General features: G+C 40.5%; 1 protein-coding gene across 2 annotated transcripts in view; it reads right to left on the bottom strand.

The window, feature by feature from the left end:
* Positions 1-7,525: 7,525 nt before the first annotated feature.
* Positions 7,526-23,577, bottom strand: part of LOC306995546 (nitric oxide synthase, inducible-like) — a 59,233-nt gene continuing 43,181 nt past the window's right edge. The window contains exons 1-26 of one of the 2 annotated variants that reach the window (XM_079607240.1): positions 21,917-22,103; positions 21,663-21,726; positions 21,479-21,580; positions 21,143-21,291; positions 20,150-20,312; positions 19,964-20,055; positions 17,948-18,089; positions 17,662-17,801; positions 17,382-17,556; positions 17,188-17,289; positions 16,834-17,028; positions 15,584-15,666; positions 15,335-15,479; positions 15,110-15,214; positions 14,465-14,514; positions 14,208-14,382; positions 13,974-14,094; positions 13,808-13,886; positions 10,525-10,715; positions 10,254-10,420; positions 9,925-10,135; positions 9,728-9,815; positions 9,484-9,605; positions 8,626-8,774; positions 8,242-8,436; positions 7,526-8,155 (exon numbers count right to left, since the gene is read on the bottom strand). In XM_079607240.1, the coding sequence (XP_079463366.1) occupies positions 8,117-8,155; positions 8,242-8,436; positions 8,626-8,774; positions 9,484-9,605; positions 9,728-9,815; positions 9,925-10,135; positions 10,254-10,420; positions 10,525-10,715; positions 13,808-13,886; positions 13,974-14,094; positions 14,208-14,382; positions 14,465-14,514; positions 15,110-15,214; positions 15,335-15,479; positions 15,584-15,666; positions 16,834-17,028; positions 17,188-17,289; positions 17,382-17,556; positions 17,662-17,801; positions 17,948-18,089; positions 19,964-20,055; positions 20,150-20,312; positions 21,143-21,291; positions 21,479-21,580; positions 21,663-21,722 (3,240 nt within the window). In that variant the 5' untranslated portion in view covers positions 21,723-21,726; positions 21,917-22,103 and the 3' untranslated portion in view covers positions 7,526-8,116. Of the gene's footprint in view, positions 8,156-8,241; positions 8,437-8,625; positions 8,775-9,483; positions 9,606-9,727; positions 9,816-9,924; positions 10,136-10,253; positions 10,421-10,524; positions 10,716-13,807; positions 13,887-13,973; positions 14,095-14,207; positions 14,383-14,464; positions 14,515-15,109; positions 15,215-15,334; positions 15,480-15,583; positions 15,667-16,833; positions 17,029-17,187; positions 17,290-17,381; positions 17,557-17,661; positions 17,802-17,947; positions 18,090-19,963; positions 20,056-20,149; positions 20,313-21,142; positions 21,292-21,478; positions 21,581-21,662; positions 21,727-21,916; positions 22,104-23,577 lie in introns of those variants that run through there. The other variant, XM_079607241.1, reaches the window with a different exon arrangement.

The raw sequence follows: 23,577 nt of genomic DNA, 5'->3' as shown, positions 1-23,577 counted from the left end.
TATGAGACACTCAAGACTCACACATTTTATGATCAAGAGAAAATTCCCCAGTGCTCTTGTCACTGTTCATTAAACTTATTTTACTGGATGTTAATACTTCTACCCCTTTGAGGTGCTTGGTTTATACTTTAGAAAAGTTTTTAACCAAGTAAATCCAAATTTAGTTTGAAAGTTTTTAGAAGAAAAAACGTTTTTTATTTTTTATTAACTTAACCTGGCTCTCGCCAAGAAGAAGCTGGCATGATGTTAAAAGGGAATGAAAGAAAATCTTATTGACACTTTTTATTATGAATATACAACAGTGAGGGTCCGTGGAGTTGTCTAATGTAAGTTGACACCTCTCTTGTTTAACAAAGCCTTTCTTTTCATCAAATATCTGCAATGGACCTTAGTTTGCTGATGTCCTCATCATCTGGCTGAAATGGGCCTCTCTGTGCAGTCTCTGTTAACCTTGGGAATTCCAAGACACAAACAGGAAAGAAAATTCAAAAAGATTTTTGCAATTCCGGCAGACTAATGTATCTGAATTACTGAATTTGCTCTCTTTGTATGGGATGAAATTAGTATCTAAATGATTAACTCATGCAAGCACAATTATCAATGAACTTGATACATGTTGCAAATATGTTTTATCCATGCCTTTCAACTTGCGTGTGCAAAATTAAAAATTGAATGAATGTGTAACAATTTGTACAAATGCAGACATTTTTGTGAATACAAATGTTTTCTTTTGTATTAGTGTATCATAATTTGCGCATGCAAAAAAGATGATGTGCATGTGTGGATCAGATGACACGCGTGCATTCATTGACGTCTTTTCTGAGTCGATCTCATTTGGTTCATTTGAATTTTGAGACTTTCTTTTCGCTGTTTTTAAGCATTTCACAACACACACACAAACAACTACACATGAATAGGCCTGGTGCTAATTATTAATGTGTGCACAACTACCCTTCTATTTGACAAATTCACAAATGTGCGTTGCTACATTTAAACTAATACAATACAACTTGTGTGTGCAAAATCCAGAATCACAAGAATGTGCAGCATTTTGTACAAATAGAGACATAATTGTTAATACAAAACCTCAATTTTGTATTAATGTAGGTCAGAATGTGTGCATGCAACAAATACAATGTGCATTTGTGGATCAGGTGACACGCGTGCATTCATTGACTCGTTTCTGAGTCGATCCTGTTTGATTCATTTGGATTTTGAGACTTTCATTTCGCTGGTTTCGCCTGGCACGATCCACACACAGCTGTCTGAGAAAACCTGCTACCACTAGATGGCAGTATTCTGCTAAAACCGACAACGGCACGTAATCACGCGTTCTTCCCCATTTAAGACGCTTAATGGATTTGAGTGATATTGAAGTGATATTTAGTTCACAATATAGGCCTACCTTATTAATAAAGCATAGCCTACTTTATAGAGGCAAACAGATTAAATCAGACTATATAGGCCTAACAGTGGCAAGGGTCAAGGGAAAACAAATGTCCTGCGAAAATCGTCTTTTAACATTTAAAAACAGACATTTTCAAATTCCAAAACTTGTATACAATGTCAGATAAAAAAATAAGCCTATAATATGAATTCGACTGCGAAATTTCACGTTCTTTTTAACAGGCTCAGGAAGGAAAATGCCATAAACGTGAAACGTTCGCGTCGCGTTCATATAGGCTCTTGTCTGTAGGCTATATTCCTCCCATAGAGCCGATTATTACGAAAAAGCTTAACATCAATGCAGTAAGACGCTGATATTATAACTCAGTAGCCGATACACCTCATTGAACATGCATGATTTAATCTGTTTGCCTCTATAAAGTAGGCTATGCTTTATTAATAAGGTAGGCCTATATTGTGAACTAAATATCACTTCAATATCACTCAAATCCATTAAGCGTCTTAAATGGGGAAGAACGCGTGATTATGCTGCCGTTGTCGGTTTTAGCAGAATACTGCCATCTAGTGGTAGCAGGTTTTCTCAGACAGCTGTGTGTGGATCGTGCCAGGCGAAACCAGCGAACTGAAAGTCTCAAAATCCAAATGAATCAAACAGGATCGACTCAGAAACGAGTCAATGAATGCACGCGTGTCACCTGATCCACAAATGCACATTGTATTTGTTGCATGCACACATTCTGACCTACATTAATACAAAATTGAGGTTTTGTATTAACAATTATGTCTCTATTTGTACAAAATGCTGCACATTCTTGTGATTCTGGATTTTGCACACACAAGTTGTATTGTATTAGTTTAAATGTAGCAACGCACATTTGTGAATTTGTCAAATAGAAGGGTAGTTGTGCACACATTAATAATTAGCACCAGGCCTATTCATGTGTAGTTGTTTGTGTGTGTGTTGTGAAATGCTTAAAAACAGCGAAAAGAAAGTCTCAAAATTCAAATAAACCAAATGAGATCGACTCAGAAAAGACGTCAATGAATGCACGCGTGTCATCTGATCCACACATGCACATCTTCTTTTTTGCATGCGCAAATTATGATACACTTATACAAAAGAAAACATTTGTATTCACAAAAATGTCTGCATTTGTACAAATTGTTACACATTCATTCAATTTTTAATTTTGCACACGCAAGTTGAAAGGCATGGATAAAACATATTTGCAACATGCATCAAGTTCATTGATAATTGTGCTTGCATGAGTTAATCATTTAGATACTAATTTCATCCCATATCTTTGTATGTTATGTATTTGTGACAGTGAAGTGTCCTCTCCTGTGAACACACACACCCTTTGCTCTCTGGGTACCCAGCGCTTTCTGTGTCTGCCAGTCTCAATGTTTAGACTGCTCACTGAGCCGCTTGGTCAGGATCTGTCTCTGCTTTGTGTGTCTGACTCTCTGGAGATATTCCTCTAATTCATAATTTGATTTTAGAGTTCGATAGAATTGTAATAGCCCTGCCGCGTTCCTCTCTTCTGGGTGAAGAATTCTGTATCGTTCTTGCCAATTCATAAAGCACAGTTGTTGTTTGTATACATTGATTTATAATGTCATAAACTTTACCCCCTACACCACTTTGTAAAAGTTTGTAATATAATCCGTTGTGTCTAATATAATCAAATGCTTTTCTTTTTTTTTAAGCTTACAAATATTTTTCTGGTCTTGGTCTGTTTTACGTGTATATTGACAAGGGTGTAAATCAATGTGGTCAGTAGGTCTGTGATTTGGAAGGAAGCCAGTCTCAGCCTCAGGACTTTGTGTCCAGGAAGTTTACAATTCTATTGTTTTAAAATATCGTCCCTAGACGGCATCGTACACATGCCTCTGAAATTATTAGGGTCCCATTTATTTCCTCTCTTATGAATTGTGGTAAAAAGTCATTGGCTCCAGATGTCAGGAAAACAGCCTTAAGTACAATGTTGAATAATTGAGCAAAGCCGTCTGCAGCACAGGGGCCTCATTTATAACCTTTGCGTACGGCCAAAACAGGACCTGAAAGAGGCGTAATAAAAAAAAATTTGACGGGAAAATGTGCGCACTTGCACGCAAATTCTGACCTATGCGTACGAACGTTTTGGAGATGGAGCTGTTTGGCGACACCGATGGTGAGCTAAATCCGGTCCGGAGCTGACTCCAAGGGTTCAAAGGAAGGCTCTAATGGCCCCTCCAGAACAACTGATAAATCCCAGGTGGGGACACTAATGGGACGTGCAGGCCTCAAGCGTCTAACTCCACGCTTAAAGGCCGTGTTGCAGGTTACATTTTTCAACGAATTTGTGCAATTTGCTTGTTGGTAATGAACATTTAAACTGTTATCAATTGTATTTTATGTTGTTGGGTATCACAAAACGGAATATAATACGAAAAAGTAGGTACTATCTTACAGCGCCAACGATTCTCCTTTCCGCCACAATGCATTCCATGACGTCACCTTGGGGAGAGAGTTTACCAAAGCCCGCCTGGAGAGCGCTGAGAGTGACTAAAGAGACGAGTAGTAGACGAGAGTATTCAGATAGCGCAGATTATAGAACATGATCATTGTCTATACAACACATCTATAGTCACCTATAACTGTTTAAGTTGGTTCATAAGACTTCGTGAAAAAAGTAAACAAACAATTAACATAGGCTACTCGTGCGTGCTGGCTTGAAGGGGACCATGATCCTGCCTGAGATGTGTCGTGTGTATGCAGCACAAACGGGTTCAGGCAGCATGCATTCAGCATTCAGTCACATCTGGTCGCGGGGTGAGTTCCTCGACTTACTACAGCACAAGCTTTCCAGCGCAGTTTCCACGGGACGGCACCGCCCGCGCGAGCACCTGCCAGACACCGCGACAGACACGCGGCGGCTACGTTTGCAACAACATTTTCACCGGAGGAAGAGAAACGCTTAGAAACGCCCCATATAGCTAGCACGAAGCCTTCTATTTATAGATGACAAAGACAAAGTTTACCAGTACTATGACAAAGGCTACCGGTAACGTTACTTATCTGAACTAACGTTATCTGAACTGATCACCGCCACTATAAAGAAAAGTTTATTTTTCAGTCGGTGCTATTCAATGACAGTAAAAAAAAAAATATGTGTCGTTATCTCATTGCTGCGTTGCTAAATGATAGCAACTCACCAGGACATGCACTTCACCAACTCTCCACTCATTCTCCTCGGACCATGCATTTCATCGGCTTTGACGGCCATCAGGCTACCTTTCCTCCACGTCTCCCCAACGTGACGTCATCACCGAATTGCGTGAAAAAAACCGTTAATACCAAAAACGTAAAAAACTGGTATTTAAGACCATTTTTGAGACATTTTAAAAATGATATACATATCTTGAGTGATTTATGTACCCATTAATCGACAGTGGTGGTTAACCTGCAACATGGCCTTTAAACGAGGAGAGACCAGACGGTGTCTACCTAAGGGGACCTCGTCTGACTCCCGATAGGCAGCGATAGCCGCGACATAAACTCTCAAGGTGGTAGCAGATGTTCCAGCCACAAATTTATCCTGCAGGAATTCCAGCACTGAACTGACCGGGCAGCTGACTGGGCCCACTGCATGAGCCGAACACCAAGACTCAAAAACCTTCCACTTAGAGAAATACAGCAGTCAAGTAGAAGGCACACGAGCGTAATCAATGGTCTCCCGAACATCAGTGGGAAGACCAGACGCCACTGTCGCTAGCGATTGCCTCTTATCGGCCACACCCACAGCATCCATATCTCGGGTCGAGGATGCCAAATCCTGCCCTGGACCTGAGACCGTAGATGATAGGAATCTGCCAAGGGGACCCCTCCACCAAGGAGCTCAGTTCTGAGAACCCCGTCTGGGATGGCCAGAATGGGACTACCAGAAGGAGGCGGATTCCACACTCCCTCACTCTGCAAAGGACTGCAGGGATTAGCTTGACCGGAGGGAATGCATACAGTTTCAATTCCAGCCACGGATGAGAGAGGGCATCTATCCACAGAGGCGTCGGATGAGACAGGGAAAACCACAGGGGGCACTGTGTCAAGCTCTGCGACGCAAAGAGGTTCGCCTCGTCGAACATGCTCCAAATTTGAGCCACTGTTTAGACATCCATTCCCCCGACTTGAGCTTCTGTCTCGACAGAAAGTCCGCAGCGATGTTCAGGTCCCCTGGAACGTGAACTGTTCTCAGCAAAAGAAACATGTCTTGAGCCCAAAGGAGGAGGCGGTGCGCATGCCTGTCGAGGCAGACAAAACTTTCCACCTCCAAAGAGCGAAGGCAACTGCGCGACACTCCAACGCTATCTCACGACCAATTCGTATGAATTTGTACGAGTGATTAAAAGGTGGCTAATTCGTACGAATTTGTACGACCTCACTCGTACGAATTTGTACGATTTGTCTAAACCCACGTGATGGGTAGGTTTAGGGGCGGGGTCTGGGGTAGGTCATTCGTATGAATTCATACGATTTTGGCAACTCGTAAAATATGTACGATTTAGCAAAAAACGTACAAATTCGTACGAGTGAGGTCGTATGAATTGGTACGAATTAGCCACCTCGTAAAATTCGTACGAATTGCCGTGAGATCGGGCTGGACAATCTCAGCAGGCGGAAGGCAGACCAAGAAGGGCGGATGCCCCCGAGTTTCATCCACCACAGGAATGGTCTCATATGAAGGAGACCCAAGGGCAGCACAGGAGAGGCTGCTGCCATGAACCCCAGAAGCCTGCAACATATGCCCACCGCTACATGATGGCAGAGCCTGAAGCAGGCCAAGCACGCACGGAGACTGGAAACTCGAGCAGGGGCCAGATGGGCCTGCATCGAGAGAGAATCGAGTTGGACACCCAGGAAAGTGGTCTGCTGAGAAGGGGTTAAGACACTTCTGAGCATTCAACCTGAGACCAAGAGACCGGAGGTGGTGGAGAAGGACGTCCCTACCAACTCTCTGGAATGAGCAAGAATGAGCCAGTCATCTATAATTTAGCACACGGATGCCCTGGAGCCTCAAGGGGGCCAGAGCTGCATCCATGCATTTGGAGAACGTCCGTGGAGCTAGAGCTAGACCAAATGGAAGGACCTGATACTGATAAAAAAATAAAATTAAAATAAATAAATATATATATTTTCCTTTAATCCTCCCTTGTTTGGCTTATGCTACTCTGAGCAATGCCTGAACTTTGTATTTTGAGCACTTCTCTTCACGATGACTCGCTTGCTGTAGTCCTCAATTGTAAGTCGCTTTGGATAAAAGCGTCTGCTAAATGACTAAATGTAAATGATACGCCTTTCCCCCAAAGGCGTATCCAACCTGAGGTTTAGTATAATGCAACCTTTATACTCAAAAACATCTATAGAGGATGCATTATATATGTTACCTTATTCAAATGGAAATGAGTGACCATTTTAGAGGGTTCACAAACCTCTGTTCGGGCTAATTCAGAGTTGTTTATGATCAAAGTTATACAACTCAAATTTAAGTTACTTTTGGGTGCAATAACTTTTACATTGAATGTCAAGTCATATTTTAGCAAAAAAAGGGTATGTGTCCAAAAACACGTGCTGAGTGGAGTTACATGACATAGGCTAAATCGATACCACAAAAAACAGCTGAGAAACCTTTTGTTCTAATTTTTTTAGGTTAGGTGTTTTTTTCTCTCCATATATGCAGCCGCCTATTTGTTATATTCGGATATTCATACACACGCACAATGACTGAGTGTTCACCAAACGGTTTTGAAACATTTAGGATTCAAAAGCATATGAATGTTATTCCTGCAAGAAAAATAAATGTTAGTTATGATTAATTAAAAAAATCAATCACAGTGTCCATTTGTTTATTCACTGAATAAGTTTAACTTGCAAAGTTTTACCAGAATCATTTTCAAATTCTCGTTCACTATCTTTCTTCTCTAGACTCTCTTTCTGCTCGTCTCCTTCTACCTCGTCCATGTCACAACAGTATATAGAATGTTCATAACCTTTTGTTTCGTTTTGCTTGGTTACTCTTGCTATGGGTGTGTGCCTTTGTAACACAACATGGTGTGTCTTGAAAGATTTTAGAGACATTTGAATGAATGAATGAATGAGGCATTTTATATAGCACTTTCATATGTACATTTCAATGTTTGATTACTTAGATGTTATTATTACCCCCCCCCCCCCCCCCCCCCCCCCCCCGCACACATATATACACATTTTAGCAGGAATGAAGAAACATTCCATTTCACCATAAATTATTTAGAAAAGATTATTAATACAAAAAGAGTATAAATTACCAAATGCTGTTGACTGAAGAAGATGTCATACAGCACATAAAAGACATTAGAAACAAAAAATATTTTTTCAGGTATGTATGTATTTTTTTCAAAGTATTGTTTAGAAACAATTTAATATAAACAAAAGAAATGCGCTTAATAAACTAAAGCCATACAATTTCCTCTTAAAATAGAGAATTTAAATGACATCACAAGCCCCCTACTATAAGGATACATGAATAATCAATCCTGTTTGATGTAAATTAAGAAAAAAACTATATTTACATCAGTTTAAAGAACATAAATAGTGGGAAAACATTATAATCACATTAGTTAAATTTAGTTCCCAGTATCCCAGCTTGTGGTAAACTGATTTTACTTCACATGATGCAGCAGATCTCTGCTATTAGGCTCCAAAAATGTCTTCATGGTATCTCTTCTCCACCTGCCAACAAAAAGATCACGATGGCGTGAGTTCACTGGTCACAAAACCGTTCATACAAGGACATGAGGATTGAAATAGTGAATCACCTTCAACCTCTCTAGATATTCTCCAGCTTCTGTGATGGTCATGCCTGTTTTATTCGCCAGGATATCTTGCAAAGTGCTAGCAACATCACGGGCCATGTTCATGCCACCACAGACATACAGATGACCTGCATTCTTGTGTAGAACCTCCAAGGCCTTTTCAGATAGCTGCTCCCTCAAGACATCCTGCACATACATCTGTTCCGAACAACACAAGCTTGGTTACAGACAGAATACACAAACTGATACCAGTGTAAGCACATCTGATGAACAGTGAGAACAGACTGAGAGAACCTTACTGAATTTTAACACACAAAGTAAATATATTATTATTTTGAGTATATTATTATTTTGTATACAGCATGAACAGAACTTTTAGAGATGTACCTTTGCTTTACCAGGTTGGCGAGAATAAGCTGTATTGACATTGTCCAGAATGCCATCAAGTCTCAACTTCAGAGTTTCTACTTTATACAGATGGTCTGTTTGTGAATCACGACATCCAAATAGCAGTGTCATAGGAGTCAATTGCAGACCTAAACATTTGTCAATTAAATAAAGCAATTCATTTAGGATTAAAACTTTTGAGGATTTAAAATAAAAATAACTACAGACTTATTTGACCTTAAATACCTACAATATATAACAGTACTGTTTGAAGGTTTGGGGTTAGTAAGACATTTTATGCTCACCAAGGCTGTATTTATTATTCAAAATACAGTAGTATTGTATAATAATATTACAATTTAAAATGACTGTTTTGTCTTTGACTATATGTTTGAAATGTAATTTATTGATGTGATGGCAGAGCTGAATTTCCATCATTACTCCAGTCTTCAGTTTCACATGATCCTTCAGAAATCATTCTAATATGCTGATTTCCTGCTCAAAAAAACATTTAATATCATCAATTTTAAAAACAGTTATGATGCTTATTAGTTTTGTGGAAACGTGCTATTTATAAATGTGAAAGTTAATTTTTTTTCCAACAATGTAAAAGTATTTACTGTCACTTCTGATCAATTAAATGCACCCTTGCTGAATAAGGTTTTTTTTTTTTTTTTTTTTTTTACTTACTGACACCAAACCTTTGAACAGTAGTGCATACTTTACTGAATAAATAAAATGCAGGATATTGTGATGACTGGTTTGGATCGATAGAACCTCTATGTCTCAAGTCAAGAGTCATAAAAAGCTTTTGTGTCTAAACTTCATGACCTTAAATTCAGAGCTCACATGTATTACCTGTCTTTTTCATGTCGTGAATGCGCTGTTGCCAGAAGCTGCGGAAAGGAGCAATACCACTGCCAGCTCCTATCAGAATAACTGGAGTGATGGGGTCTTCTGGGAGATGGAACCCACCTGAGCTGAAATATTGAGCAATAAACAAATCAAGTTATTAAGATATGGAGAACAGAATGTTGAAATGCCTTTGTAAGTATTTAAATGAGATATTCATATTCAGCATTTAACTATCTATCATCAGTACCGGTGAACGAAGCAGGGAACTGTGTATCCTCGTTTGATGGTGTTAAGCCATGTGCTGCAGGTGCCATAACGCATTGGGCCTTCTCCATCTACGATACAACAGAACACAACGTTATCCGCACATCTCACGTGGTGTTTGATTATAAAAGCATCATCCAATGTCTTTGTTTTGTATGTTTTCTACATGTTTAGTCATACCCTGGGTGTGGTACTCCACCACAGACATGGTGAGGTGCAGCTCGTTTGGATAACGGTCCAATGAAGAGCTGACAGAGTACAGACGGGGCTTGAGCAGAGGAAGCTGGCTGAGAAGGAAGGCGGTAGGGACTTTTAGAGAAGGAAATTCTACAAGCACCTCCAGGAAGGTGGGCCTGTAGAAATCTTTCCATGTAGAATATTCCTGGAAATCCTATGGAGAAATGGTAGAATGCTGTAAATGCATCTACTGGTATTTTATAATTGTGAATAAAATCATAAACAATTGTCATATTTAAATTCTTATAAAAAAAAGAATGTAATGCAATTACCGATGCAAGTGCCTCAAGTCGTTTGCGATCCTCTTCCTGACCAGCCACTGTAGAGAGTTTGCGCAGGAGGCTTTGTGACGGTGGAGTTGTGACATCAAGGAAGTATGTAAGAGCCTGGACCAGAGTGCAAGCAGGGATACATTCATCTTTCTGCCAACTCATTTCCCCTGAAAGACAACACAGGAAAGAGTCATAAAAATAAGCTTGGATTTTGTGCCCCATCTCAAATTGAATTATATAGTTTATTATAACTGCCATTAGTGATTGTTACCAGGGCTAGAGTCAGAGAGGGACTCCAGGTGAAGGCTCTGGTTATTAGGAGGGGCATCTGGGAGATGCTTCACAATACCATCCACCAACTCTACAGAATTCTCTGGAAAAATCCCCACATGATCTCCAGGAGCAAAGTTCAAGACCTCTGTATTTCCATCCGTCTTCAGCTCAACCAGGATAGTAGAACGACTGCATATAGAATAAATAAGTTGAAAAACAGCGCTGTCAGAAATGTGTACAAGCTCAGCTGACAGGGAATGTTCTCCTTCGTCAGATCACTACAACGAAGTGATTCTGACGAATGGGGATCGCTTGCGAGAGCCTATCTACTTCGAGTGAAATAAAACGAGCCAATACACATTGGCATGCGATAATTGCACCAGCTGCTGTGCATCGCGGCACAAGCACATAATGAGCAGCAGGTGCCTCGCATCCTTGTCTTTCGCTTCGGAGACAGACAGTGAATGCTGTTCCTTTCTCCAGCAAGATTTCTACCAACGGTGATCTATGAATCTCTGCGAGAATGCCTCTGTGTGTGGTGTTGGTGTGACGGCGCGAACAGCGGTGGTGGCGAAGTCTCCCACACACCCTCTGCCTCACCCTGGAACCAGGTAAGTGTGTCACAACACACTCAGACTCCGCTTCGGGCCACCTCAGTGCCTACCTGGCTAGCGCTTCTCAGCCCGTCTCGCTGGCTCATCCGTTCCATCAGACTCGGCTATGCGATTCAGTTTGCCCGGCGCCCTCCCAAGTTCAGGGGCATCGCAACTCCGCACAGAGGTGAAGTGGATGCCCCTGAACTTGGGAGGGCACCGGGCGAACTGAATCGCATAGCCGAGTCTGATGGAACGGATGAGCCAGCGAGATGGGCTGAGAAGCGCTAGCCAGGCTACCAGACACCGTGCAAGCAGGACCACAGACGTACCCGGGGTGGGGCAGCGAGGTGGAACACAGGGACTCGGCTCGGTAGGCACTGAGGTGGCCCGAAGCGGCGTCTGAGTATGTTGTGCCACACTTACCTGGTTCCTGGTCCAGCGGGCAGAGACTGATGTCCTACTGGCGAGTGACGCGATCAAGCCGGTTCCTCCAGTCGATATGAAGACAGGGTTCTACAGCCCCTACTTCATTGTACCAAAGAAAGGTGTTGGGTTACGGGCAATCTTGGACCTGCTTACCTTGAATGGGGCCCTGCACAAGCTCCCATTCAAGATGCTAACGCAGAAACGCATCTGTCCCCAAGATTGGTTTGCAGCGATCGACCTGAAGGACGTGTACTTTCATGTCTCGATTCTTCCTTGACACAGACTGTTCATACGGTTTGCGTCGAGGGACGGGCATATCAGTACAAAGTCCTACCCTTCGGGCTGTCCCTGTCACCCCGCGTCTTCACGAAAATCGCAGAGGCAGCCATTGTTCCACTCCGAGAACGCGTCGTTCGTATCTTCCACTATCTCGACAACTGGCTGATTCTAGCTCAGTCTCGAGATCAGTTGTGCGAACACAGGGACATGGTGCTCCATCACCATCAACTCAGCCTGTTGGGCCTTCGGGTCAACTGGGACAAGAGCAAACTCTCCCCTGTGCAGAGGATCTCTTATCTCTGTAAGGAGTTGGACTCGGTCAACCAGTCAGCGCGACTCACAGAGGAGCGTGTCCGGTCAGTGTTGAACTGCTTGAGTACAATCAAGAGCAGGACAGCAGTCCCACTGAAACTTTTTCAGAGGCTCCTGGGGCATATGGCATCCACACTAACGAGTTGCTCACAGTACGCCTTGCGCTGGGTCCCCTCAAAGGGCCGCTACATGGCAAGCACGTACTGGTCCGTACAGACAGCCCTGCGATCGTTGCGTACATCAACCGTCAAGGTGGTCTACGCTCCCGCCACATGTCACAACTCGCCCGCCATCTCTTTCTATGGAGTCAGAAGTATATGAGGTCGCTTCGTGCCATTCACATCCCTGGCGTGCTCAATCGTGCAGCCGACGAGCTCTCACGACAGCCTACGCTTCCGGGAGAGTGGCGTTTCCATCCCCAGGTGTCCAGCTGATATGGGACTTATTCGGAGCCGCTCAGATCATAGATCTGTTTGCCTCTCCGGAATCGACCCATTGCCAGTTGTTTTATTCCCTGACTGAGGGGACCCTCGGCACGGATGCACTGGCGCACAGCTAGCCCCGGGGCCTGTGCAAGTATGCATTTCCCCCAGTGACATTGTGCAAAGTCAGGGAGGACGAGGAGCAGGTCCTGTTATTTGTGCCGTATTGGCCCAACCGGACCTGGTTCCCAGAACTCATGCTCCTCGTGACAGCACCGCCCTGGTCCATTCCTCTGAGGAAGGACCTGCTTTCTCAGAGACGGGGCAACCTATGGCACCTGCGTCCAGACCTCTTGAAACTCCATGCCTGGTCCCTGGATAGGACGAGAAGAGGTTCTAGGTGACCTACCCCAAGACGTGGTAGACACCATCACTTCTGTTAGAGCCCCCTTAACGAGGCGCCTCTATGATCTGAAGTGCAACCTGTTCGTTGAAGTGTTCTTCCCACCTGGAAGACCCTCGAAGATGTCCGATCAGAGTCGTGCTTTCTTTCCTACAAGATGGGTTGGAGCAGAGCCCGTCTACGGAGAGCCTTGCCACTCCCTATTAAGTCCTATTGTACCGAATTTTGGTTGTAGAGTTCCACTGGGGGCGATTGCCCATGAGTGCAAAATTAATTGGAGTTTATGGAGCTAGACGGCTAAATTTGTTTCTTTCACCCGATTGCCGTTGAGAAATCTCAGATTTGATTGTAGGTTTTGCAAGTTCAACATGGGTTATAGGTCAAAAGTTGAATGAACAAGTACTTATGTCCTTTCGATTTCTTACAGGTTGAGTTGTTGTTGCCCATAACACGCTAGCATTCTGCTAATGACGCTGATTGGTCAGTGAAAGACTGATTACGAATACCGCTTACCGCTTGATGGCATTGTGGCATCCATAGCTCCATAGACCTCCATTCATTCTGCTCATTTTTCTAAATGTTACCAGTTTCAGAATGTTCATGAAATATTAAAAAGTAACATTCCCATAATAATTGCAAACTGATTAAATGGAATTTTCCCTTAACATTCACATAACCAAGGGAATTTTTTTTTAAACATAAAAAAACTGACGTTTTGAACATTCAGAGAACAGAAATAACTTTACTATAACAATACTGCTAGCTAAATGGGAATGTTAGCAAAATATTCTTAGAACATATTTTTGTTAGCTGGGAGTTAGGTAGTGAAATTTAGATTCAAACCTTGACTGAGCGCTCTGCAGTTTCTGCCTTCTTTTCAGCATCATAGGAAACACAGTTTTGGAGTGTAGAGCAGACAGTGCTAAACAGAAGATTCATATGTGTAACTGTATTATGGAAATAATAATAAAAAAAGTCAGTGTTTTGATAAGTAGAGGTAGAGGTTTACCTGTAATTTGGTCCAGGGCACAACTGTCATGCTGAACTCTGTATCTCTGTGGGTCCCAGCTGTCCAACTGTTGCTCAACGCCCTTCAGCTGTTTTTTAATGTTAAACTCCTCACACGCATCCTTAAAAAACAGAGATATGCCATTCATTTGCTGTTCATTGCTGTATTAGTATAAGATTTATTTGAATCACTGAATCATCCAAGCACAGAGGGAATTATAGAAACCTCACCAACCTTAAAAGCAGTGCAAGCCCAGGCAGAGAAGGCCTCGTCCTGCCCATTAAGTTCATCTCCCTCTCCTGTGGCAGTCAGACGCTTGGCCCCCAGCTCAACAAGCTTGTCATCCACAGCATGGGCAAAAGCACAGAATTGTGGGTACACACGTGAGCCAAGGCCAAACACACTGTACCTGTACAGAAGAGGATATCAGGGCTCCTGTTCTACAAGAGCATATTGACAAGTGATAAAAGTGAAAATCTTAGCATACAAACCTGACATTGTTTTTCAGGTTTTTCAAGTTGAAAAGCTGCTTCCTGAAGCTCTGAGGGAAATAAATTATGAATGTCAAAAATCAAATTTTGAATTCCTTTTACAAAAGATTTCTAAGTTAAATAAATGCCGTTCTTTTGAACTTTCTCTTAAAAAAATAATGTATCACAGAATGATGATACAAAAATCACATTTTCATATTGTTCTAAGTATAGTCTCATTGTTAAGCAATGTTTTGGCATAAGTATACATTATTTATTTTTATGAAAAATAGAAATAATTTTATCGGTGTCCCCTGTTTTCATGTACCCTCACCAAAAACCCTTGTTAAATAATGTTAAATTCCAGTGACATAAATTACAAGTCACTAGCGCTGTGCACTAACAAAAAAAGCGCTAGCACTAACAAAAAAAAGGCACTGATTTCATGAAATTATCACATTTTAATATATATAGATCTGATAATATTTCACATAATATTTTAATGGTTTACTTTATATTTGATCAAATAAATGCAGCCATAAGATAAAATGTCAAAAACATAAAAAAAATCTTAATGACCCCAAACATTTGAATGGTATACAGTATGTATATTATATATTTCTATATATAGTTTTAATATATTTATTCACAAAATTATGCCCATACCACTCCATTTCCCGGACTTTCCCCATTGCCGAAAGTACTGGTGACGACCATCAGAAGGCTCTCTGTCTCAAGCTCACTGAAATCATAGTCCTCCATGCATACCAGCTGTATTAGAAAACAAGAATGAATATTACTTTTGGATCCCATTTTTGTTGTTGTTCATATACTGCTATGTTAATAATACAACATTTGGATGGATTTTTTTTTAAAGACAGAATTTCTTACCCTGGTGTCGAAGGCACGGTTGAGCATGGTTTTAAGTTTTTTGGCAAAGGTCAATGACTTCCCTGTTTCAGTGGCATAGAGAACAGTGCAGCGCACTCTCTTGGCCATGACTGTATTGATGAGCATTTGAGAAAAAAGCACTGCTCTAAGAATAAAGAACACAAATATTTTGATGTAAATGCTGTTGGTCATTGGCATTAATGAAGTACAGTGTTGTTTAGTTTGGAGAAGCTGCTGGTCTGTTAATACCTTATCAGTCCTTTAAAGCTGACCTTACATCTCCGAAGTCCTTTCTTCTCATCTTTCCACTTGTGTGTTAGCCATGCATCAACCTTCAAAAAACACAAAAACAGCACATACACTATATTTACACTGCTAATGTCAAAGTTTATTTACAAACACTGCTGTTCAAAAGTTAGGGGTTGGTAAGATTTCCGAATGTCTTCAGTGTCACATGATCCTTCAGAAATCATTCTTATATGCTGATTTGGTGCTCAATAAATATTTCTTATTTTTATCAATGTTGAAAACAGTTGTGCTCATTAATACATTATGGGCCTTATTTTAACGATCTGAAACGCAAGTGTCAAAGCGCAAGTAACTTTGTGGGCGGGTCTTGGGCGCTGTTGCTATTTTCCCGGCGGGATAAATGCCTCTTGCGCCCGGCGTAAATCTAAAATGGGTTGGTCTGAAATAGCTTCATTATTCGTGTGGTTTGGGCGTAACGTGAACTAAACCAATCAGAGCGTCCTCTCACATTCCCTTCAAGAGCAGGTGCGCTTTTTCCATGGCGGATTGCTATTATAACGGCGGGTTTGCCAGGCGCACGCCAGGAGCGATTCACAGCCGAGGAGACCGACGTTCTCATTAGGGCCGTTAAAGACGGAGAAGTGACAATGTATGGGGATGGGAGAAACCCACCCAAATAAGCTTCAGTTAAACAGGCGCATAATAATTTGGGTAAATGTGTAAGCTAGATTTATGCCTATTTTTTCACATCTTCATGGACACAACAATTATTTCCCTCGTGTGTTAATATTTTTCCTTGTAATAATGTACGATTTGCAAAAATGAAAACTGCTGCGTCCTTTTAGATTAGAGAATAAAAGTGTATGCGCGTTGTTCACACGCTACACAATGGCCAAGCATGCGCCCTTAAAATAGCATATGACTATCGCGCAATGCGCCACTGTCTTTAGACTAGGTTTTTTCTGGTCAGTGGCGGAATTGTTTTTTTAAACTCCAAAATAGCACCAGGGAGCGTTTGCGCCGGAACACGCCTCCTCTTTGCGCTGAACCGCCCCGGGGAGCGCTAACCGACGTGTGTCTGTGGAGGGGAAAGTCTGCTTTGCGCGGGTGCAAAATAGGAATGATAGCCTACATGCGTCGGTGTACAAAGTCAACTGCACTGGGTGCAATAGGGCCCTATATCTCTAGTGATGACTGAAATGTTCCACCCCTTCTAAAAATATGTTTGATTTTTAATCAAAGTTTGATACCTGATAATAGAAAAATGGAGAAAGGATGTAGTTGAGCATCTCTTGATGGTACACAGGGGTGAGGGAGCCAGACATGGGTGGAACCAGCCACACCCAATCAGCTGGACAGCCTCCACGCACACGAACTTCTGTCTCCAGGTGCTGCATGAAGGACTCGCTTGCTGAATGGTGGTCCGTGACGGTGACCTTATTTTTCTGCACAGTAATATAGCAACATAAAGAGCAGTAAATATATGGCTTTATCTTCTTTCCTAACTCTGTTTTTAATGTGTATTATTTCAGATACAATAACAGTGAGATGATCCAATTTGCATATCAGTATTTCAACAGTACAAAAGTGGAAAGACACTTTACCTGGTAACTATGAATTACTGCAACATTAATAGCAACGAGTGCCTGGTCTTTCCACAGTGAAGACAGCTTGCGTGTTTCTAAGCCCATCAGCTTTCCAACACGCTACAGGACATAAAGCAGTAAAAGCAAAACATAAATATCAAAAGTATCAAGATGTGCTAAGCTACCGCCATGAGATAGTGAGGACGAACTACCTCCAAAACGTTGTAGCGCTGGTTGTCACAGAAATCCCTCACTCCAATCTCTGTGCCCATGTACCAGCCGTTGAAAGGACATGCTGTGAATTCCAGACCACCGATTTCCATTAGCATGTTGGCTACTGCAGGAATTGCATACCACTTGAGGTTTAGATCTTTGAACCATTCATACCTGGACAAAAGCAGAGAATAACTTGTAAAGATACTTTTTTCAAACTATAATTCTTCAAATTTAGAATATCTCCCCCTTTTCTCTGAAATTACCCAGATTACTTACTCTGGGTGCTCTATTGGGACCTCCAGAATCAGTTCTGAGGGAATATCAAATAATTCAGGATCCTCTCCATTCGCCTGCAGGACTATTGGCAGCACATCAAAGTGACCATACTTTGGTTTCCATCCTAGCTGAATACACACCTAAAAAGAGTGCACAATATCCAGTAGTTATCATGTGATTATTTCTTAATAGAGGCAAATGGACAGATGCCATTAAAAAAAAGGTAAGAGATCATATAAAGCAGAGGACATATATTTGTCCTCCTCAAAGCTTCTATTTTAATTACCTGTGTAAACTCCACACCTGATGGGTCCCCGATCACACTGCCATCTTCCATCTGATAGCCAGCATACTTTATAAGCTGACCGTTCCAAACACGGAAATCATGATCTCCATCCGTTCTTCGAGGAAACACAGTGATGACAGACCTGCCAAAACCAAAGGATAACAGGAGTTCCTCAGGTAATCAAAGTCTGAGTATAAATCAAAATCCAGTTTCTGCACTGTCAAAAGTTTTTCACATTATCTGACCTTTTAAAATTTACACCAGGCTACGTTACCTGATGTAATAAAATATAGTCGTATATGTAAGCTGATTCAGTTCGCAACATGTTCCCACATGAAGTACATTTTTAGATTGACAAAACATTTTATTTGTTCATTTATATATAAAGGATTAAATAAGACTTATTTATGGAAGCCCATTACCACCACATAAGAAAAAAAATCGAGCATAAAAAGTCGAATTAATTTAACATATTCTGATGTGTTATTATGGAAATGTCATCTCCAGAACACCGCCTTCAGAATGTGTCGTAAAGCGGCATGTGGAGTTTGTGTTGGAGTCTGTGTTGTGCTGGTCGTCTCTTAGTAAGCAGACTGCATGTCATAAAGTTGCAGTGTCGTCGCATTTTGAGTGCAAAGTCAGTAGACGAGGCGAGAGGCTCGGGAGCGCGCATGCAGGTCTCAGTCACGTCACTGGATTTCGCGCAAATCCGACCCGGAGCCTTCACATAGAAATAGGAATACTTGCTTTCAAAGCAGGTAGTATCAAAACCCGGTTAGGGTTAGGTTTTTTTTCCTGATTTGGCAGGAATGGGATTCCAGGCTACATTTGACCATCAACTGACATCAGAGAACTTAATTTTATTATTATTATTATTGACTGAATTTTATTACGAGCTAACTTATTAATTTAAAATCTCAGGTGGTACTTAAAGTCAATTTTAGGTCAAAGAGGTTCAGCTCATGAAAAAGTTGGGGAATCCCTGCATTGCATGTAGCCTAAGTATAAAATTATGCGAATGTGTAGTCTACATTTTAATGTGTGTGAAAGACAAAAGCCTTCCAAAGACAGTACATGGTGGAATGTATTAAATGAAATGATTCACTGAGTGATAATTCAAATAATAATTAATATGTTCGCCAGGAGTCATTAGATATAGGCTATAATGTTGAGAAAACAATTATTAAAGGGTAACTAAACCTTAAAACAACTTTTTTTTTTAGTTAATGATCTGTAAGACTGGGGCTTTATTAATGCTGTTCATTGATTCAAGTAAATTTTTTGACATTTGGGTATAAAGTGTTTTAATTCTACAATAGGCTATATGGTGTAAAAACGTCTGAGTGCTGCCCTCTTCAGGTTGAACGGTGGCTACGCTCAGGCTCTGACCAGGGGTTGAGTTACCCTTTAAAAGTGAAATGATTTCTGTAACTCCAGTGATCAAATGTTGTGTGGGTCTCAGTTTTCAGTTATAGGCATATTAATGTCTGGTCTGTGTGTGAAATTCCTGGAAGACTTTCCGAATGTATAAGGTTTAAATGTAAAAGTAGGCTTTTTTTTAGAAAGGAACATTTAAAAGATAAAAAGTAGTGGGGAGAATCAGTAAATTATAAATAATTTACAGCCATTGTGAGAATAACATGCAATCGTAAATCAATAAAAAAGTAACTGCAGTCTGATTATTAAGGTAATATAATCTAGTAATTATGTAGCCTACTTAATTTTTGGTATCTGATTAATCCAGATTAAATGCAATCAGTTACTACCAAGCTTGAGCCCATTATATTTCTACCTTTCTTTTGACATTTAAAAAAAAATACTGTCTGATGTTGGATCAAAAACCTCAATGCAATGTTCTAAAAACGTTAAAAATTGTTTTGCAAAAATTAATTAATTAATTTGTTTGTTTGTTTCCATTTATTTTTTATTTTCTTTGGTCATGGCATTACTTGCATTGCAAGATTTCTGCCTGGTAAATCGAATGATAATGCCCTTCATGCAATACATTCAACTCACCTCAAGTTTCCTCCATTGGTGGCATATTTAAGATGAGTGCACAAGGCATGAAACATTTCCTCGGCGGTCTTGCACTTACGTGCATCGAAAAGCTGCAGAAGAGATGTAGGCTATATTAGTATAAAAGCACAACATGCTTTGGAAGTGCTAGCCATGATTAAAAAATAATAATAATAATTCTAAAACCTGTAAATTAGTCCACTGGATCCTGCCAATGCACCGTGGCGCATTTCTCCATGCCTGTTTGGCCCCAAAAGCGAGTTCATCTGTAGTGAGTGAGTAGGACCCGGTCAAGGTGATCTCCAGTGTGACCGTTTCAATCCGAGCCTGGTGCTCCGTTGGATTGGGGCTGCACAAAAGGTAAGAATGGGTTATTAACCTTGTAAAGTAAACGGACTGTTACATTTCCACCTGTTTGTCAAGTTGAAAGAATTTTTTTTTTTTACTATTTTCAGTAACCTAATAATAATAATAATAAAAAACTATTATTCTACATTGTTGGGTTCCTGAAGCCTCACACCTCTCACATAAGGAAAGTCTCTTGGTTGGAGAGGCGCAGATCCTGTCAACTGCCTTACTTTCATTTTTACTGCAGAATAAAAATGAAAGGCAGTTGACAGGATCTCCACCTCTTGAACCAATCACATACACATGCATGACTAGGCTATTAGCCTACCAGGAGTGTTTAGGATTCATGAAAGTGCGTATCCATATTATCCCTACCGCGAATGTTATTTTTTCGTGCCATTTATACGCCAAAAATGTTAATTTAAACAAGCTAAATTAAGTAATTTTTCAAGCTATAAAAAATACATTTAGATTTTTAACTTCTGCACAAGATAATTATTATTGTGTTAAGCTTAATAAAATTAAACTCATCAATCCTTCATTGCTACGCACTGAAAAGGATTAGGGGTGGGGAGTGCGTGCGTATTACGCCATAAAGTGCGTATCATCTTGCACGAAAAACTATTTTTGGCGTGTAAATGGTAGCCTACGAGAAATACCATTCGTGGTATAGATACGCACTTTCAGGAGTGGAGAGACTTATGGTATAAAATGAGTGTTGAATTTTAAGGCTGGCCTATGATATTATTCATGAATGTATTAGAATACTTGTCTGTAATGCTTAAATTAAAAGTTAAATAAACTTTTTATTAGAGAATGTATTGCTCCTACATTTTGAATGAGTTGTAGTACTGGTTGATGAAATCCACTGCCTGTGTGAGGATGTCATCTGAGGATGGTGTGATTTTGGAATGACCGCGTATCAGAGATTTGGGATTCATTATGGAGCCCTCGCAAGTTTTTGAATTGCAGGGCGTATTCTGGAATAAGATGTTAGAATAAGAGAATAAGTAATTTTTCAAGCTATAAAAAATACATTTAGATTTTTAACTTCTGCACAACATAATTCTTATTGTGTTAAGCTTAAGAAAATTTAACTCATCAATCCTTCATACACCACAAAGCTGCTGTAAACATGAAGTTATTTTGATTACAATGTAAAGATACCTTAGCTGCTCTGTGATGCAGTGTATCTTGGTGGGTCGAGCCATCCTTATAGTTTTGCAAACGAACAGCGAATGGACATCGAACTGGGCGATCGACGGATAACTGTGTGAAAAATGTATAGCCTATATTATTTAAACAGAAGGACACAATAAATATTTTGTGAAATATGAGATACGTTACTAACCTTAGACTGCACAGTCGGTTTGTCTTCTACAATGGTTGTGGTTTGGGCTTGTTTTCCCATCCTGCTGAAAATATTATTGCAGCCAAATCTTAATAATGTCTATGAGATTTACTGTATAATTTTCAGTTACTGTGTTGCTATAACCTGACATCGAAAATGATGCAGAATAATTACGATAAAGAGCAAAGACATATATACAGAAAGTTTTCATTAAATTAATGAAAGAAAGAAAGAAACACAAATGGAGTATTTACCTTTTTCAAGAGTAAGGTCTCTGTCTCAGTAGATAAACAGCAGTAGTAATCTGTTTCATATTCTGGTCTTGTTTTAACATCCTATTATATACAGTTAAGGATGCCAGATCATGCCACATGGGCGGATCCTTGCCTCCCGTGACTGTATAGGGTGTGGATACCAATCAAAAGCACCTGTAACTGCATTCTTTGATGTGAAAAGGGAAGGACCACAAAAAAGTTAAAAACTTCCTTGATTGAAAGCAAGATTAATTAAAACTGCTTTCCTTTTCCCTGCAGTAATATAAATAGTAGAGCCGGGACTTTAACGCGTTAATTAAGATTAATTAATTACACACAAAATAACGCGTTAATTTTTTTTAACGCATTTTAATCGCACTTATTTTTGCACCGCGGAACGTTTCTCACTGGATGAGTTTAGGCGGACCGATTATACTGGAGCACCAATAGCGAACGGATTATGCGAACGGTTAATGACTCGTAAATGTAAGTACACATTGATGGCCTAAGACACGAAACGAGCGGTTTGTGTGAGAAAACGAACGGTATTTATATAGTTTTTACCTCTTGTAACACAGCCACGTACAAGCGATCTGCGGGCGCTTCCTTCTGTGTGACGTGTACGCAGACTGGTGCATAGATGTATACACTAGATGTCGCATTAAAGACATTCGTTCCAATGAACTGCCGTAGCCAATGCGACTTCTAGTGTATACATCTATGCACCAGTCTGCGCACACGTCACACAGAAGGAAGCGCCCGCGCCCTCAGATCACTTGGACGTGGCTGTGTATAAGAGGTAAAAACTATATGAATACCGTTCGTGTTCTCACACAAACCGCTCGTTTCGTGTCTTAGGCCATCAATGTGTACTTACATTTACGAGTCATTAAATCATGTTTAATTTGGACTTCTCTGTGCATGCTCTTTGAGGTGGACCCCATAGACCTGCATGATATGACTGTCAGACAACAACGGTTTGACCTAAAAATATCAACATTGAAAATAATATGGAAACAAAGACACCTATCTTGGATGCCCTTGAGGTAAGCTAAAACATATAAAAAGTTAATTTCAAAGTGAACTATCCCTTTAATGGCAAAAATAGCACTGGTCTGCTGGACTTGGTTGAACAAAAATAAACAATATTTTGTTGCTTAAGCTTATGTATTCAGTCATTATTCAATGGTATACTAAAAATCCATGTGAAAAAATTACTTCTCACTGTTCTCAGGTCAAATATTTATATGCGATTAATTTCGATTAATTAATTACAAAGCCTCTAATTAATTCGATTAATTTTTTTAATCGAGTCCCGGCCCTAATAAATAGTACATGATCACGTGGCCTAACCAAGTTGCTTAATTGTACCTCTCCACTTTAAAACTCCAAAAATAGAAGACTATCAACTACCATCTTACACAGATTTCTGACATTTCTAAAATCGTATCTGTTCATCACCAGTCTTGAAGCTCCCTCTGTAACTTCAGATTGGCTATTATCCACTTGGTTATGCCCACAGACTGATAGACAAGAATTTGTTAAATAAACATGTCCGTTCCAGCTGGATTGATGGCAGAAGAATTTGAGACATTTTCCGTAAATTGCATTTCCTCATTTTGCAGTCTTTTGAATTTGAGTTGGGGTAATTTCATGCATGC

Source organism: Phoxinus phoxinus, assembly GCF_949152265.1.
Source record: "Phoxinus phoxinus genome assembly, chromosome: 3".
NCBI classification, from domain to species: Eukaryota; Metazoa; Chordata; class Actinopteri; order Cypriniformes; family Leuciscidae; genus Phoxinus; species Phoxinus phoxinus.
The sequence above is the reverse complement of the archived record's forward strand: the minus strand, read 5'-3'. Positions and strand labels throughout refer to the sequence as shown.